The sequence below is a fragment of the Rana temporaria genome, chromosome 12 (genome assembly GCF_905171775.1).
Source record: "Rana temporaria chromosome 12, aRanTem1.1, whole genome shotgun sequence".
NCBI lineage: Eukaryota > Metazoa > Chordata > Amphibia > Anura > Ranidae > Rana > Rana temporaria.
Genome location: NC_053500.1, coordinates 17,970,218 through 17,989,593, shown reverse-complemented (window position 1 = coordinate 17,989,593; position 19,376 = coordinate 17,970,218). Strand labels below are relative to the sequence as shown.

At 42.6% G+C, this 19,376-nt stretch overlaps 1 protein-coding gene across 1 annotated transcript in view; it reads left to right on the top strand.

The window, feature by feature from the left end:
* Window positions 1–3,125: 3,125 nt before the first annotated feature.
* Window positions 3,126–19,376, top strand: part of NTSR1 (neurotensin receptor 1) — a 48,451-nt gene continuing 32,200 nt past the window's right edge. Inside the window, exon 1 of the mRNA XM_040329780.1 lies at window positions 3,126–3,351. Coding sequence (XP_040185714.1) covers window positions 3,180–3,351 — 172 coding nt within the window. The 5' untranslated portion in view covers window positions 3,126–3,179. The remainder of the gene's footprint in view (window positions 3,352–19,376) is intronic.

Below are 19,376 nucleotides of genomic sequence, written 5' to 3'. Positions count from 1 at the left end.
ATATCACCTGTGATGTATTTCAGTTATCTTGCAAACCTGGCCTGTTACAGTAGTAGGTCCTGAGGACGGGAGTTGAGAACCACTGTCCCAGACAGAGACGGATTAAGACGACACAGGGTACCAGGCAGGATTATTACTTTGGGACCCCCAAACCACTTTCAGCATGAACCGGTTCCTCCATCTTTATTATGTATTACAGGTACTTATATAGCGCCGTCATATATATTATACATTCACATCAGTCCCTTCCGTCGAGGAGCTTACTAAAGCCTCATACACATGATCAGATTTTCCGCGGACAAATCGTAGGACTTTTGTCCAAAGGGCGTTGGCAATAAACTTGTGTTGCATACAAACAGCAAAGAATTGTCGGCCAACAAACGCGAAGCAACGCGTTTTTTCAGCTCCTTAGCGCCACCCTTTGGGCAACTTCTGCTAATGTTGTGTTATGGTTAGCATTGCTTCTGAGCATGCGTGTTTGTACTTTGGATTTTTTTTCCAAAGGACCTCTGTACACACGATCGGATAATCCAACAGCACACATTTGTTGTCAGAAAATTTTAAAGCATGCTATCCAACATTTGTTGTCGGAAAATCCGACAATTGTCCGATGGAGCATACAAAAGGCCGGATTTTCCGACAGAAGCCTGCCATCACTAAATTCCCGTTGGAAAATCTGATTGTGTGTACGGTCCCTAACTCACCTTCATAGATACAAGAGCCAGTTTAGACAGGATCTATCCAATTAACCTACCAGCATGTCTTTGGCGTGTGGGAGAAAACCACAGAGTACCCGGAGGAAACCGATGCAAACACATGGAGAACATGCAAACTGTTGTGACTATAAGCTCCTTCACTTTCCATAATCATCTTCTATAGTGTAATAAAGTGTTCCTCAAGCTTTGCTCAGTTCTGTATAATCAACACAACTTTGTGCATTGCTAGAGACACCTGCTCTGTTAAAACTATACCTACAGTGCCCTCGTCCAATTAAAACATCTCTAAAACAAACGTTTTTCTTTTTTTCTTTTTCGTTTTGCTACCTGTGTCCCAATGGGGAGATATCATTTCACTTGCTGGCAATGGTCACCAGGATAGTTAAGGAGGGAAAATCTCCCTTAGGCTCGGTTCACACTGCTGCGAATTCTATTCTATTTAAATGACATAATTAAACATTAGTGCCGTTCACATCAATGCGTTGCGAATATAAGCTGCGGAAAAAAGGGTCCTGTGCGAGTTTGATCCGTGTGGGATGCAAATTCAGCTCTATAGACTGGCATTCCCTGAAATCGCGGCCACGAATCGTGGCAAAATCGCAGCAAATTCGCGATTTTACTGCGATTTTGAATTCTCAGCAGTGTGAACCTAGCCTACTGGAGACATAGAAAGCAATAAAAATCCTTTCTCGCCCTACTCAAAACAAAAGCTTTATGCCCGGTACACACGATCCGATTATCAGACGAATGATCGTCCGTTTTTTTTTTGTATGCTAATCTCACGTCGAATCTGATGAGTTTACTAAACTCACGAAAATTCTCGTACGACAGAATAAAAATGTGTTGTAATGCATTTGTATTGCATTTTCGAACGACAGCTGTACTGATTAAACGAAAATCGTACAATCTGGCATCGTATGAAAAAAAATTCTGTGCATGTCGGATAGAATAAAATCGGATGAACTGTCCTGATCGGCTCTCGGAAGCTCTGTACTAGCGATCCGATTATCGTACAATCGCTTTGAAAGCGGAATTTTTCGTACGATTTTCGGATCGTGTGTACGGGGCTTTAGATACACTTTGAGATACTCACTAACAACCCAATAGATTGCAAGCTTTCCTCCTTCTCTTTTCAATCAACTTCATTTCTTAATCACTTGTCGTCAAATAGCTGCCATAAAGCTATGATTATGACACATCATGTTACATAATCTTATCCTACAATCTGCTAGGTTATCTATTTTCATTTACTTTTATTAGAGTTACTTTCCTGAATGATTACGCCTTTTTCTACTATACTAACTATACTATTGTACATGTTCTGTTAATGGAATATCTATTTCTATTATATTATTGTATATGCTCTGTTAATGGAATTTTGTTGATAATTATAAAATTCAATAAAATATTTGAAACAAAGGATGTTCACTTCACGGGGTATATGTGAGGGTTTACATCCACTTTAATAAATTGTCCCTTTTTAAGCTTACCAACGAGTTCACCTTTAAATGTGTAAAAAAATTAAAAGTGTGCGTGTGTATATATATATAAAATCACACGAGGGGTCTTCAAAAACCTTTCGTACTTTTATATTTTCATTGAAAAAAAGCGAGGAGCAGTAATTGGTCGTGTCTAAGAGTGTCATGTGACTAGTCTATCTGACAAGCCGACTGATCTTGCAGTTTAGTATGAGTGATGCAATTTGTGTAATATAATTATTGTTTTTGAAATTCTTCATAAAAAGAGCTAAAAAAAAGCATGGACATTTTTGGAGGAATAAGGACCTTACATATACAGTCTATATTATTTGCCTAATAAAGTTCTAGATATAAACCCTGGCTCAATACCAGTACAGCAATTCAAAGAAATCAGATTAGGAAAATGTTTTTAATTACCGTATATCATCAGACTGCACTGCGTATTTAGATAAGTGGTGTGCACCTGGGAAGCTGTTCAGTTCTTCTTTTCTCCCACCACCCTGGTCTTTCTGTCAAAAGAGAACTGTATGTTAGATCTCAGTTTTCCAAGTCACATATGCAAGTCCTAACCTGCTACAGATACAAAACCACAATGGAGGAGATCATTATTATAATACCTTGTACTACTAACCCGGCAATGTGTTGCACAAGCCCTCCCGTAGTAAAGCTGGTTGCCCTCCCGTGGTAAAGCTAGTTGCAAGCTACTTTTTTTTTTCGGGTAAGCACGTTCTATACTAATAAGTCACTATAGGTCTGTGCTGTATATATAGCATACTGAGATAGGACAAGTCATTACCACTCGTGTTCTGTTCTAGGAGAGAGAAAGCACATCTAAAAAAAAGATGTGTATTTGAGTTGCATTTTCTGGTTGCCAATGTTACGCTCCACATTAACTAAATTCTTGGTCTGTGTTCCTAGCAGCCGTTTGACCACTTCTCTCTTTCATATCTTTTAGGTCAATGCTTTCCTTTCCTTCATCTTTCCCATGATTGTAATCACCGTTCTCAACACCATCATAGCCAACCAGCTGATCATTATGGTCAAACAGGCTCACCAGGAAAACCAAGTGTGCACCATCGGTGGACAGCAGACGGTCCTCAGTATGTCCATGGAACCCAGCCGTATCCAGTCCCTAAAGCACGGGGTCCGAGTCCTTCGTAAGTCTGTCTTTTTCTTATTGAGGTTTCAACAAAATTACAATTACAAGGGAATTTAACCTCTACAAGCATTCAGATCAGAAACCCGTACACACTATCAGTTTTCCTGCAGGTTTTTCTCTTCAGGTTTACCAAAACCATGTAGTGCAAGGGCCTGCCTGATTGCATATGAATTGAAACTCTTAGGCCCCGTACACACGGTCGGTTTGGTCCGATGAGAATGAACCGAAGTTCATTTTCATCGGACCAAACCGACCGTGTGTATAGGCTATCGGTCTGGTTTCCTTCGGTCCAAAATTTCTAAACATGCTTCAAAACCAAACCGATGGACCGCTGCCCCATCGGACCAAAACGATGGTTAGTACAGAAAAGCATCGGTTCAAAACCTGCGCATGCTCAGAATCAAGTCGACGCATGCTTGGAAGCATTGAACTTCGTTTTATTCAGCACGTCGTGTGTTTGACGTCATCGCGTTCTGACCCGATCGGATTTTGGACTGATGGTGTGTACACATATCAGGCCGTACGGCCACTTCAGAGGTGAACCGATGAAAAACGGTCCGACGGGCCAGTCTCATCGGTTTGGTCCGACCGTGTGTACGGGGCCTTAAGGTTTGACCTCATATTAGATGGTTTTGGTAAACCCGAAGAGAAAAACCTGCAGGAAAACTGATAGTGTGTATGGGGCTTTAGTGAAGTTAGAATTTCTAATCTACAGTCAGTGGGGTTGATTTGCTAAAGGCAAATAGATGGTGGACTATGCAAGAGCAGTTGCTCCAGAGCTTAGCAAATGATCAGAAGCTATGTGGACTCCCATTATCCAATCATGTGCAAGCAAAAATGCTGTTTTTTTTAAAATGTCCTTGTATGTGATTGGATATTTTAAAGTCCCAAAACCCTTCTTTTCCATGTATGTGATTGGGTATTCTTTGCAAAGTGAAGCTTTACCTCATTTACTAAACTCTGGAGAAACTGCACTTGCAGAGTGCTACTGCACTTTGCAAAGTGCACAGTCTATTTGCCTTTAGTAAATCAACCCCAGTGACTTAGGCAGCACATTATTTATTAACTCAATGAGATGACTCGATTCCCCCACCCACACATTCGATGTCAATGGGGGAATCACTCCCGCTGAGTTATTGTGTTCTGATTAGACATGTGCACACTGAAATATTTTGTTTTCGGAATTTAGTTTTCCTCCGAAAAATGTATTTATTTAGTTACTTACTGAATTCCTTTTCATTTATTTTGTTTCATTAAAAAATGTTTTTGTCCGAAAATTAATTAAGGTTGAATCTGTCAATAGAAGGCTTAAGCCTCATACACACGACCGAGTTTCTCGGCAAAAACCAGCAAGAAACTTGCTGATTTTTTTTTTTTTTGCAGAGGAAACTGGTTGTGTGTACACTTTTCGACAAGGAAACTGTCGAGGATCTCGTCGAGCCAAAAAGAGAGCATGTCTTCTTTTTCCTCGACGGGAATGGAGAAATTTGACTCGCCGAGATCCTCGACAGCCTAACAAGGAACTCGACAAGCAAAACGATGTGTTTCGCCCGTCGAGTTCCTCGGTCGTGTGTACGAGGCTTGATGGTGTCTGTCGTATGTTCTAAGATGATTCGATGGAGCAGCTAAAACTGTATGACGCCACCATCGTACATTTCCGGTCGAATGTTCCGCCTACAAGCTATAGAAGAATTCTAATGTTGTATGACACTAGTAATAATTAGATTTATAAATTATTATTACTAGTCAATCAACATTCAAATTCAAATGTACTATTGCGGTGTTGTACAGTTTAGCTGCTTGTCGAATCTTCTTAGAACTTTCGACAGGCACCATAAGCCTTCAATGACAGATTTGACGTTTGTATGTTTTCTCTGCTTCCTCGAATCTTCAATGTTTATGTCGAATGATCTACCCCAACACTGTCTCTATAATGTTGAATCTTTCCTCTCTATGTAGAATAATCTTGGACTAATAGAGTTAGAGTTCCTATGCAGAAGTTAGTGATTGACGTGATGACAGAAACTCCCCCACCCGTCGCATAAGGAGCGTCACGGGTTGCCGAAAGAAGCCAAACGACGGTGCGCAGGCGCCGTATAGCGCCGACTCGACGTTCCACGTCTTTCGGCAACTCGTGATGGTCCTTATGCGACGGGGGGGGTAGATTTTGTCATCACGTCAATCACTAACTGCTGCATAGGAACGCCCACTCCCGCGGGATTCACTACCCGGAAGCCGGCTAAGAAAATAGCTATACGAGGCATGTACAGAAAAAAAAAAAAAAGATCTGCATACAGTCAATGTCGGTAGTTAGCTGAATGTAATGTTAGAATTTTTTTTTAGGGTGAACCCCCGCTTTAAGGTGGAAAAACATCCGATGGTAGCGCCCCCCCCCCCCGAACCCCCGTTTTACTTACCTGACCCCTCGAAAGTCCCGCGCGCGTCCATGTGATGGTCTTTGGTTCCCAGCCTGGCCGTTGATTGGCTAGGCTGCGCAGCCATTGGTTGGCGCTGCTGTCAATCACAGTGGATGATGCGGCGCGCTGGGGGGCAGGGCCGAGTGATAAAGTCGGCGGCTATGCCCGCCGCTGTATCACGGGAGCGCGCTCGCAAAAGCTTAACACCATGCTCGCTCGCTCGCATGAAGGTAGAAAGCTTTTGCGAGGAGGAGCTGAGACAGTCGCCGAGGGACCCCAGAAGACTGGATTAGGGGACACTCTGTGCAAAACGAGCTGCACAGTGGAGATAAGTATAACATGTTTGTTATTAAAAAAAAAAAAAAATTCTGCCTTTAGTGACCCTTTAAGGTTAGGCACATTCGACCACAGGTTCGATAGACACAGATTGAATTTGTCAGCATTATGTTGAATCTCCTATCTATATCGAACTGTTGTAGCAACGAAAACGAAAATAAAGCATTTTTTTATGTCAGATCTTAAGGATTTCGGATTCTGCACGTTAGTTTTCGTTTTGTTAAAACGATAACGAAAATACCCGAAATTCAGACGAATCAGATGAAAACGAATGCACATGTCTAGTTCTGATAGCCTTGTCTGCCATCATTATACACTTCTTAGTGCTGACGGCTATAGCTGGTGGCACTGAACGATCAGAAAAAAAACCCAACAGGGTGGTTGTACAGAAGTTGGATCAACTTCTGTATAACCAGGTTGCCCATACATGAATCCATGATGATCCATGTATGGCTGGCTTTAGAAAGTATTGAAGGGGAGATCAGAAGTGAATGCTTTTATACTTACATATTATAGGTGTTCTTAAAGGGTTAACTCACCTTTTAAAAAAATAAAATAAATGAAAACTAAGTGCTAGTTCACACCAGACACAGTGCCGTTCAGTTTCGTGCACTTTTTCGTCTGCACAAAATGCAGGCACAGTGTTTTCCATGTATTCCAATGGCTCTAGTTCACGCCATGCAGTCAGTTTCCGGACAGTTTCTGCACTGGAAACTGACTGCACAGTGTGAACTAGAGCCATTAGAATACATGGAAAACAATGTGCATGCATTTTTAGTGCAGAAAAAAATGGAACTGCATCTGGTGTGAACTGGCCCTAACACCGTACGCCCTCTCTACCTTCACCCCCGGTCCCTGCTGTACTTACCTCCATGGGTGCTGAGCTGTCAGTGTCCACGCAGCCTGTGCAGTGGTCCAGGGATTTAAAACTCCCTTTCTTTTTTCTCTTTAATGTGCAGTGCTTCCGGGATGGATGCTCTGTGTTGGCAATGACCAATCAGAATCTCTCTCATCTGTCCTGGAAGCCCTGAACGGAGAATAAGGAGAAAAGCAAGGTTTTCTAATCCCTGGACCACTGCACTCATGGAGGTAATTACAGGAGGGTTGGGGGAGTTTGTCTTTTCACACTCACAGCGCCCGGGCGTCGGCAGTAAAGCGCCGCTATTTTTTTGCTATAATCTTTATTATATGGACTATAAACTGAAGGTTGGGGAACGAATCATCTGAGTTTCCATTATTTCTTATGGGGAAATTCAACTTGATATACAAGTGCTTTGGATTACAAGCATGTTTCCAGAACGAATTATGCTTGCAATCCAAGGTTTTACTGTAATTAGTAAACTGCTCACAGCAAAGTAGACAGATTCCCTCTGAAACATACTTTCCATTTTCTGGCACGTTATTTTGGAAAGGTTGTTTAGTATATTAACTTTGTAAATAATGTATATCATCTGTCTCTTTTTATAGTACTAAAAATATTTACATCAAGGAAATAAAAAGAGAAGATAAAATGATGGTATTTAGAGTCTTTCTGTAAACCCAAAAGAAAAACTGCCTGCTTAACTAGAGATAAACTAACACGCCATATACTTCTTTATCTACAGGGAAATAGTGCATCATAATTCCAGGCAAACAAAACAATTTCTATCCTAAAAAGGCTATAAATCTATATAAACAAATGCAACACAAAGACATTTGTCAACCGCCAGTGAGGATTCTGTCCCCTTTCCTCATTAATTCTGCATTGTGCCACAAAGGAAGTTTAGGCTTTGTACTGCTCTCTGATTACAAATGCAGCGACTTTCACAGACCGAGTCTTCTATCAAAAAGCGGTTTGCAATGCTGATCAGATAGTGAAGGCGAAGAGGAAAAGATGTTTTAAAAACAGTCTGTGGTATAATTGCAACAGAGGAGAATTAACTTTGCAACTTCTTACGATTTAATTTGTTTCCCTTTTTTTGGTGGAGTGCCCCCTGGTCTGTGTCAGAACATTTCCTTATGATGTTCAGTGAAGGATGATGGTGTCGTAGATGGAGATGTCACTTTTCATTGTTCTGTTCATTCTTGACACAAGCAGCAAGGAAAACCCATGTGTATCCGTACACTTAGACCCAACAGCTAGAAGGGCACACAATTGTCCGGGCCAGGCCTGAATCTTTCCATAGGGCTAGGTGGCGGTACCATGCTCAAGGGATGCATAATGCAGTATGGCAGCACTCACTAGCGCTGTGTTCAGGTGCATGGGCAGTTCCCTGAAGATGAGTTCTGGCAGTGACCTCGTTCTGTCTGTACTGCTCACTGGGACTACTTATCTGTCCCTCATTTTGGTCTGATTTGTATGGTTTGCATATAAAATAAACTTTTTATCTTTCAATGCGTTTTTCCCCAGTGCTAAACCTTTCATCCAATTATTAAATTGCTGCATTTGGAAATTTCAAAAGCCAATATAAAGAATAGTAGTGGTAAAAAAAAAAAAAGCACTTGTGGGTTTAACTAATTAATTTTGTGTATCATTCTCCTTGAAGGGGGTGTGGCAGGGGGTGTGTCCTGTGCTTTTACAGGACACACCCTACGTCCCAGGGTACGGGACGGAAACAGCATTGCTCAAAATATGGGATGATGCTCTTGAGGCCGCAGACGAAGGAGAACCTTCTCTTCTAGTACTGTTGGACCTTAGCGCAGCTTTTGACACGGTAGACCACAAACTATTGCTGACTCGGCTAGCTGAAGTAGCCAAAGTCGCGGAATGTGACTTAGCCTGGTTCTCCTCCTTTTTGGAAAACCGATCACAAGTAGTGAAACTGGGACCGTTCACCTCTGAAAAACGCACGGTGTCATGCGGAGTCCCTCAAGGATCCCCTCTGTCGCCGGTGCTGTTTAATATCTATCTCCGCCCTCTTTTTGAAATCATCAGCAGCCAAAAGCTGCTCTACCACTCTTATGCGGATGACACACAACTGTATTTTTGTATCTGCAACAAAAAGGATCATCATCTCAATCTAGAGAAATGTTTCTCTTTGATATAGAACTGGATGACAAAGAGTTATCTCAAACTCAACGGTTCGAAAACAGAACTTCTCCTGTTTCACGCCAATCGGAAGAATCAACTACCAACAACCTGGACACCTCCGCCCATTCTAGGAAAAATCATCACTCCTAGCACCAAAGTCAAAAGTCTCGGAGTCCTCTTCGACACCTACATGACAATGGATGCACAAATAGGGTCAGTAGTCAGCGGATCGCACCATCTGCTACTCCTATTACGCAGACTAATTCCATTTATTCCAAAAGGAGACGTAGCGGTCATGGTGGGAACAATTGTTAACTCCAGGCTGGACTATGCAAATGCCCTCTACCTCGGACTCCCAAATCACTCGCCTGCAGGTCGTTCAGAATACAGCCGCGCGTCTTGTGACTGGGAAAAAAACATGGGAATCAATCTCACCATCACTGAGAAGCCTTCACTGGCTACCAGTGAAAGACAGAATCACTTTCAAAGCACTCTGTCTAACGCATAAATGTATTTGGGGAAATGCCCCCCAATACTTATGCGAAAAAATAAAAGCCTACAACCCCAATCGCGCTCTGCGATCCTCCAACCTAAATTTACTCCAAATCCCCAAAACCAGATACAAGTCAAAAGGAGAAAGATTTGCGGGTGAATAGCTGTACGAAGGTATGTACAGCATCAAAAAAATGATAATAGGCTTAATCGTATTGTAATGTGGGGGGCCAGTGTAATAAGAAAAAGTAGTTTTTAGGGTGAACCACCCCTTTAATACAAGAAAGGACTTTGCTTGCTTTCTTGTATTAAGAAAGGTGGAATGTTTCCTGAGAACCTCTAAAATGTTTCTGTTGGCAGTCCCCTGACACATGATCGGAGATTTGCTTAAATTTAAGGATTACAACATTTCACAAAATCCCAGGACAGTATACGTAACAATATCAGTACACAGATTGCAACATAGTCACCAGTAATACCGACACCCGACTTTGGCGGATTTAGAGCTTTGTAAATGATAAATGAGGCTGTCTTGCAGCCCAGCGCGCTTCAGATCCTGCGACCTGTGATATCGGCCCTGACAGCTGCACTCTTCCCCCAAAAAAAATTATAAGAGGAAGAGAATGTTGTGCAGTACCCTCAGGTCATGTGTGAAGGGAGTGTATACACATGAATATTTTATTGATTTTACTGAAAGAATAAATGATTTATCCACTTTAAATAGAAGGACAGCCTGCAAAAAGCACAGCGGGAGTGGATTTGAGACAATTTAGGTAACAAAACCAACACAATGCGAAATGTGCTTTTGTTTATTGCATGAAAAGATAAGTGCACTTTAACCACTTGCTTACTGGGCACATATACCCCCTTCCTGACCAGAGGACTTTTTGCGATTCGGCACTGCGTCGCTTTAACTGAAAATTGCACAGTCGTGCGACGTGGCTGCGGTTTTTATTTTTTGCGCTATAAACAAAAATAAAGCGACAATTTTGAAAAAAAAAATAATATGTTTTACTTGTTGCTATAATAAATAGCTAAATTTTTTTTTACATTTTTTTTTCTCAGTCTAGGCCGATACGTATTCTACATATTTTTGGTAAAAAAAATCGCAATAAGCGACTGGTTTGCGCAAAAGTTATAGCGCCTACAAAATAGGGGACAGAATTATTATTATTTTTTTTTTCTACTAGTAATGGCGGCGATCTGCGATTTTTATCGGTACTGCGACATTATGGCAGACACATCGGACACTCTTGACACATTTTTGGCACCATTCACATTTATACTGCGATCAGTGCGATAAATATGCACTAATTACTGTATAAATGTGACTGGCATTGAAGGGGTTAACACTAGGGGGTGAGGGAGGGGTTAAATGTGTACCCTGCCTAGTGTTACTAACTGTGGGGGAGGGGGACTGACTGGGGGAGGTGACCGATCTGTGTCCCTATGTACAAGAGACACAGATCGGTCTCCTCTCTCCCTGACAGGATGTTGATCTGTGTGTTTACACACACAGATCCACGTCCTTGTCTCTGTAACCGCCGATCACAGGAGCCCGGCGGACATCGCGGCCGCCAGGCTCGCGTAACGGCATCCCAGTTATGCGGCGGGCACGCGCACGCGCCGCCGGCGGGCTCGCGCGCCCCCCAGTGGCCAGGAGGAGCGGAGGCCATAAAAAGACGGCGGCTCAGAGAATTAGAACCACCCTGCGGCCGTATAAAGTCGTACGGCCGTCGGGAAGTGGTTAAAACAAAGCATTCGCCTCCATAGATGTATACTTACCTCCATCCAATAGCTGCAGCCTCCAGTGTTTTGTTTACGTTCAAGCCGCATGTGTGCATTACAGCCCTATAGACTTCTATAGGATTATCTCAGACAGAATAGGAAGTCAGGGAAAAATCTCACCATTTGAGGGATATCTGATAGAACAGGAAGTGAAAGGAAATCTACCCAATGGGAATAAAGGCAGAGATAACATTTTCTAGTAAAGGGAGGAAGGTCTAGAATGTCTGCCAAGATTTTCTGTTTCAAATTTACATCCGTAATAACAAAGTTGGACATTCTGAAAAGTCTAGTAGTCCTGCAACGCTGGTAGAGCATAAGATCTGGACAGACAGACCAATAAGGCTCAGGTAATATGCAGTATAAATATGAAAAATAGAAAACAATATGAAGGTCAATTCATTTGAATTGTATTATATTGTGCCCACTAGTGGCACACTCCAATGCTACCTTCATTCCGTGCGAGAGAGGAAGGAGGGGAGAGAACTATCAATCCCGGCTCTGACGTCACTGGTTACTAGATGCGAGGCTGCTCTAGCAACCAGTGGCCAGGAGTAGACTCAGGAGGTGGAGGAGGAGTCGGAGTCAGCAACACGGCGGTTCAGTCCATACCTGTCCCCTGCATTCCCATGTCCATTTTTTTTAAATTGGAGTGGCCTCCAGTATAATGTTGGGAGGGCATGGCCCCCTCTGGCCCCACCATAGCGTCCACTCTAGATTAACAGGAAATATATACAAGATCATAATGAGTGGAGACTGAGATACCTAACTACCACCCAAGCTAAACATGAGTACTAAGAGAAGGGAGGAAAGAAGGCAGAAGAAAAGTAGAGAGGGGAAGAGTCAGACCCCGTCCAAGGGCGCAACCGGCCTTGAGGTAGTACCTTTCATAATGCTAACCAGCTTTTCATTGACCACAATCCAGGTCAGTTTGTTTTTTATCACCGCCAGGTCTATCAACAGACCTTTCCAACTGCGATTTCGGATGCCAAAAACATATAAAAAAAAAATCAAGGTCTAAGTGTGCCTGGGAACTCCTTCTATGGGTTTGTTAAGTAATGTCACCTTGGGGTCTTTACCAACATTTATCATGGCAACTGAATAAATCAAGGTATGCGCTCTTATCCAAAATTGACGGACCTTGGGGCATGTCTGCCACGTGTAATTTTAATGCAATTTGTGCCCCTTTGGAGAAAATGTCCCCTCAATTCCTGTCCAGGTGACAAGTGTAAATAAGGCAAATTAACTTTCCTTTATGGGAACACCGAGAGCTGTATAAATTTGAGAGTGTCTCCCCAGTGAGGATACAGACAACATTGAATACTGAACAAAAGTTCTAACTTTTCCCCAATCTATTTGAAATTGAAATTAAAATTCTGGCTGGAGCCAGCCTTTAAATCAAGCATCAAAGCCATGGCCATTTTTTAGGCCAAACATCAAAGACATTTACGTTGTTAGATGAGCATCAAAGCCCATAGCCCTTTTGTTAAGTGGCAAGAAAGAACACTGACAGACACTCTAGTGTAAAAAAAAACAGAAAACTGTTTATTAGAAAATGTAATAGCTGGACTCAAAGCACATGCATACAGTTTCGGACTAAAGGAAGTTCCACAAAAAAACAAAGTCCAAGAAAGATGCCAAGTTTATTGAAGTAATCAGATAGATCTTACATGGTGCCAAGCAGTTATCTCAAGCAGTGATGAAAAGTTAGCAGGCTGAGAGCAGATGTAGTGTGCCAATCTCCAGTCAAACATAGATGGCTGCCAGCCACAATAGGGCCCCCATTGCCTTCTAACTTTCCATTAACACCTGGGATTACTGCTCGGCACCATGTAAGGTTAGGGTGACCACGTGTCCCAGATTGCCCGGGACAGTCAGTCATTTTGCAGGTCTGTCCCAGGCACATTCATTCCAGGACAATACAGTGTCCCGGAATGAAACTGACACAGCCACCCTACCCCCGGGCCAATCTGATGCCCCCAAAAAAGGCTGCCACATCACCGCTTTACTCACTGACAGTACTTGTCCTGGCCGGGAATGCCTGGAGGAGCACAATCCCGCCACCTGTTTGTGATTGGAGAAATCATAAATCCTGCCTCTTGTGTCTAATCACTGTGTTGTGATTCGTTACAGCACAATCTGATTTTTGGGAAGGGAGGGTGTCCCTGAGTGGTAGTTTGGAAAAGGTGGTCACCCTGTGTAAGGTCTATCTGATTACTTCAATAAACTTGGCTTCTTTCTGGACTTTATTGTTTTTTGTGGAACTTCCTTTAGCCCAAGCATATGCTTTGAGTCCAGTTATTACATATCCCATTATTACAACAGTTTTCTAGATTTTTTACACTGTAGCACCTATTCAAGGCACCTTTAATGTCTGGCCAAGTCGAGCATCAAAGCCACACCATTTGTGTTGAAATCTGAGCTGTTTTGCCGAAATAGAGACAGTCAGAGCCGGTTCACACAGGCACGACTCGTCTGGCGACTTAGCCGCCTGACAAGTCGCGCTTCGTTCTGTACAATAGAACCATTGTAATAGGAGCGACTCAAGTCGCTCCGACTTAGAAAAAGGTTCCTGCACTACAGAATTAATTTTGCAAGTCGCCTCTGAAGTCGTGGGCAGATCGCCTTGCCGAGTCGTTCGGCAAGTCGCGCTGCCCCAGTGTGACCCGGCTCTCAGGAGGTCTCAAAAATGACATAAAATGACTAAAAGAACTACATGATTTTTAATGTAATGTAATAATATAACTACATTTTTCATTAGCTCAAAGTCCCCAATTCACAAAAAGCCGTTACTTGGGATTCCAGCCAAAATGTTTTAAAAAATATTTAAGATATATCGGTAAGGGAATATCTCAAGGGCCGTCAGAGCTTGTTGCTTTGTTTTTTTGTTTTTGTTACAGTATACCAGCTCTTTAGCTTTAAAACATATGCAATAGTTTGCATTGGCCTTTGTTAGTTTGTGTAAATATCTCGTCTTAGGCAGCATTCGATTGCAGTGATCTCTTCTCATGTTTGTGCTGGATAAGTCACAACTGTTTTCCTTGTAGACCTTATCCTTCCTTGGCATTTGCTTTAAATTAAATTCTCGGAGATAGAAGCGTTCTTACATTCCTGCTCAAGTCTGCTCTTCTGTAAACAGCGGTGGAGCAGAAGCTGCGTGTTTATAGAATCTGCAGATCACCACTGAAAAGGTTTAAAATGACAAGTCTGGAATGTCAGCCAAAAGAAGTGACGCATCTTTCTTCTGTAGAGAACATCTTCCAGGGATCAGTGATGGTCTGTAATTCACAGCTCCAGGAGCAGCAGTGCCCAGCTGTTGCTCCACCTGTACCACCGATTCAATCCTCTGGTGTTACAGGCCTAATAAATGGTTATTTTGTAAAAGGATTATTGATTACGTTGGTTAAATGCTGGTAAGTCACAAAATGGCTTCTTGTGTGGTTCGTGGTGGCCCCACTGTTTAATCTACTGGTAGACTATAATTAAAGTATAACCAACGATAATATATTTTATTTTTTTTGGACAGTGGAGTGGAATGGAGAGAGATTAGAACCTGTTTGTGTCCCCATTAGGAAGATTCACCTTCTCTATTTCTCCTGTTTACCATTATCAAGTAGTGAAAGTTTACAGAAAAACCTGTATGGTGAACTTACACAGGACCCCCACCTCACCCCCATCAGCCCCCCCCCCCCCCCCGGTCCCGCGGTCCTGGACTGCGGGAATCTCCCATTCTGATCCCCGGTTTATCCACGTCAGGACGGGAGACTGTCGGGGTCCAGGTCAGCGGGGGCGAGTAGGGGAACCTGTGTAAGTTCACCTTACAGATTGCCGGAGCCGCTGGTAATTTGGGTCCTTTGCTCTTGGTCTAGCCCTGTGTGAAGCCTCACCCTAACTGACACCACCAGGATACCTTTCTGTTCATCTCAGCAGGCACACAAGAATTAGACTCACAACTCTATAAAAGATGGCTGTATTGACAGGTTAAAGACATAGAAATATAAAATGATATATAGGCACTTTAGGTCAATCAGCATGAACACAGGGTTAGAGGTAGAACTTAACTCCCCAAATACTTTAGTAAAATATACAAACTCCAGCTTACACGGTGACCCCCAAGGGCATAAACAGTAGCTCTTCTTATGAGGAAAAATGTCCCAAGTGGCCAAACAAGAGTAAACAACCGTAGAACAATTATGCCACTTGAGAGCTCTTAAACAAAGGGGCTAGGCTTAGGCCTGCAAGATGAACCTCAGAGTTAAACATAGAACTGCCCTCTGGATAAAATTACTTGGGCAAGTCTTTGTGACGAATCATCTGTTGGCTATGTTGGGGCCCTATAAGCACATTGGCGTACAGGGTGATCAGAACTTGTCAATAAATTGAGTATTGCACCAATGTATCATGGATGGTGTGAACTTAATGAAAGAGGGGACCCCTTCGGGGGGGTGGTGAATACTGAGAAGGGCAGACCCAGACGCAGCTAAAAAGCTGAAAAAACACGTAATTCGTAACTACGTTCCTGTTTGTTGGTCGACAATTGTGTGCCGTTTGTGTGCAAGACAAGTTCTTGGCCAACGCCCTTCGGACACAAGTTTGACTTCCGGAAAGCTTTGTCTCCGGAAAATCCGATCGTGTGTACAAGGCTTCAGAGTTATAGGGAGAGGTAATATGACCTTTGGTTAGGGCTTTACGTAGCAAACTAACAGTGTCAGTCTCCCTGTGCAAAATACAAATTAACTGGGAAGCCTCGTGATTATCAGCTTATGGCCATCTGATGTGATAAGATGATTTCCCTGAGCACCCCTAGTCAAAATCCCCTTAGCATAGCAGGAATAATGATTACAGTATATCTATATATATATATATATATATATATATTAAAGCTGAAAATAGTTTTCCCAGGAAAAGCACAGGAGGTAAAAGCGTTAACATCATAACATCAGTGGACAAGCCCTTGGGAAATGTCACTGTCGTTCTTGCAGAAAGATCAGAGTTTTTTTTAATTCCAGGATTTCCAATTAAAGTGCAATGCACTCTTTCACAATTGTTCCTACTGGAATTCGGTGGCTGCCCTTTAATTTCACAGCAGGAACATTTGACCTTACATTTGTCTTACACTAATATTATTTTTGTGTTTATCTTAAGAGAGAGATCGAAAATGTGACAACAAGAGAGAGAGAGGGGGAGAGAGAGAAAATAGAGAGACAGAGAAAAGGACAGAAATAAATAGAAGGAAGGAGAATAGTGGAGGATGGAGAGAGAGAAAAGGCTAATGGGAAGAGAAGGATCGATAGGAGCGGACTAATATACCACATACATACACTGATCAGCCATAACATTATGGCCACCCACCATAATATGACTACAAATATATATATATATATATATATATATATATATATATATATATATATATTATAATATTAAGTAGGTCCCCTAGACCTCTGAAGGTATGCTGTGGTATGTGGCACCAAGCCGTCAGTAGCAGATCCTTTAAAACTTGTAAGTTGCAAGGTGGGGCCTCTATGGATTGGACTTGTTTTTTCAGTACATCAAACAGATGCTAAATTGGATTGAGATCTGGAGAATTTGGAGGTCAAGCCAACAACTCAAAGACACCTTCTTCCATTGCTCCGTGGTCCAGTTCTGATACGCTTTTGGCTGTGCACACTGGTCAGCATGGGCACCCTTACCAGTCTGCAGCTACACAGCCCCATACACAACAATAAAGAGGAAGTAAACCCTGATGGGTTTTACTTCCTCTTTATTTCCCTGCAAAGGTAAAGCATAATGGGCTATTATGCAATGCAAAACCCATTATGTGTCACTTATCTGAAACCAAAGCCTGCGATGTCACCGCTGTCCCCAGTAGCAGCGAGTGTCCATCTTCACCCCTCTTCCTTTCAGGACCGCAAACTCCGGCTCTGTGACTGTCTGGAGTCGCGGGAGCCGCCAGTCGCGGCATGACCTCCTTTAGAAACAGCACGACCACCGTTTCTAAAGTGGCATAGACATCGGCACATGGTTCTATTGTAAATACCTCCTGAACCATGGAGGTTTAGGAGATATATCCAGCACCTTCAGGTAAGCCTTAGGCCTCGTACACACGACCTTGTTTCTTGGCAAAAAACAGCAAGAAACTTGCTGGGAGATATTTTTTTGCCGAGGAAACCGGTCGTGTGTACATTTTCGTTGAGGAAACTGTCGAGAAACTCGACGAGCCAAAAAGAGAGCAAGTTCTCTATTTCCTCGACGGGAATGGAGAAACTTGCCTTGTCAAGTACCTCGACAGCCTGACAAGGAACTAGACGAGGAAAACGATGTGTTTCGCCCGTCAAGTTCCTAGGTCGTGTATACGAGGCTTCAATCTAGGATTACCTGTAAGTAAAAGTGGTTGTTTTCAGCAATCTAAGCCTCTTCTATATGATTAGACTACACGGCACAGCCTTCGCTCTACACATGCATCAGTGAGCCCTGTCCACCCATGAACCTGACGTCAGTTCACCGGTTTTCTTTCCTTGGACCACTTTTGGTCGGTCCTGACCACTGCAAACCAGGAACATCCCAAAGGAGTTGCAGTGTTGGAGCTGCTCTGACCCAGTTGTCCAGACATTACAATTTGGCCCTTGCCAAAGTTACTCAAATCCTTAAGCCGTGTACACACGATCATTTTTTCCAATGAAAAAAGTCAGATGGCTTTGCTTTTAAGTTCTACATTTACCCCGGTGTGTTAACCGGTATGTTACCTAAGCCAGCATTTGGTCAATTTAGCAGGCCACTTGAGTTGAGGACATTCTATTGCCGGCCTTCTGGATTCGCTTTTGGATCCCTAGGAGCTGGATTGATCTCAGGTTTACGGACTATCTTTTCTGATATATGATAGCTTATGGTGTGTCCACCACTGCTTTTTTCTTTTGTATTCTTTTTTGTTTGTTGATGTGCTTTTTCAATAAAACTCTTTGTACAAGAAAAAAGTCAGATGGACTTTTTTCATCAGAAAAAACGATCGTGTGTGGGCCCCATCGGACTTTTAAAAAAAAAAATAGAACATGTTTTAAATTTTTCCAATGGAAAAAAAAACACGATAGGAAATTCCGATAGTCTGTGTGAAATTCCATCGGAGAAAAATCCATGCATACTCAGAATCAAGTCGACGCATGCTCCGAAGCATTGAACTTAATTTTTCTCGGCTCGTCGTACTGTTTTACGTCACCGCGATTTGGAAGGTCGGAATTTAGTCTGATAATGTGTATGCAAGACTGATGAAAGTCAGCTTCATCGGAATTCCGACGGAAAATACGCGGCATAACACTTGTGAATTGTTTCTGCTTTCAGCACATCATCTTCAGGGACAAAATGTTCACTTGCTGCCTAATATATCGCACCCACTTTCACATACCATTGTCATTGTTATTCACTTTACCTGTCAGTGGTCATAATGTTACGGCTGATCAATGTATACAGTGGGGATCGAAAGTTTGGGCACCCCAGGTAAAAATTAGTAATAATGTGCATAACGAAGCCAAGGAAAGATGTAAAAATCTCCAAAAGGCATCAAATTACAGATTAGACATTCTTATAATATGTCAAAAAAAGTTTGATTTTATTTTCATCATTTACACTTTCAAAGTTACAGAAAACAAAAAAATGGCGTCTGCAAAAGTTTGGGCACCCTGCAGAGTTAATATCTTGTACTGCCCCCTTTGGCAAGTATCACAGCTTGTAAACGCTTTTTGTAGCCAGTCAAGAGTCTTTCAATTCTTGTTTGAGGTATCTTTGCCCATTCTTCCTTACAAAAGTCTTAGGCCCCATACACACGGGAGTATTTATCCGCGGATACGGTCCAGCGGACCGTTTCCGCGGATAAATCCTCTCGAGGATTTCAGCAGATTTTAATGCGATGGAGTGTACTCACCATCGCATTGAAATCCGCGCCGAAATCCTCTGGCGATGACGTGTCGCGCCGTCGCCGCGATTATGACG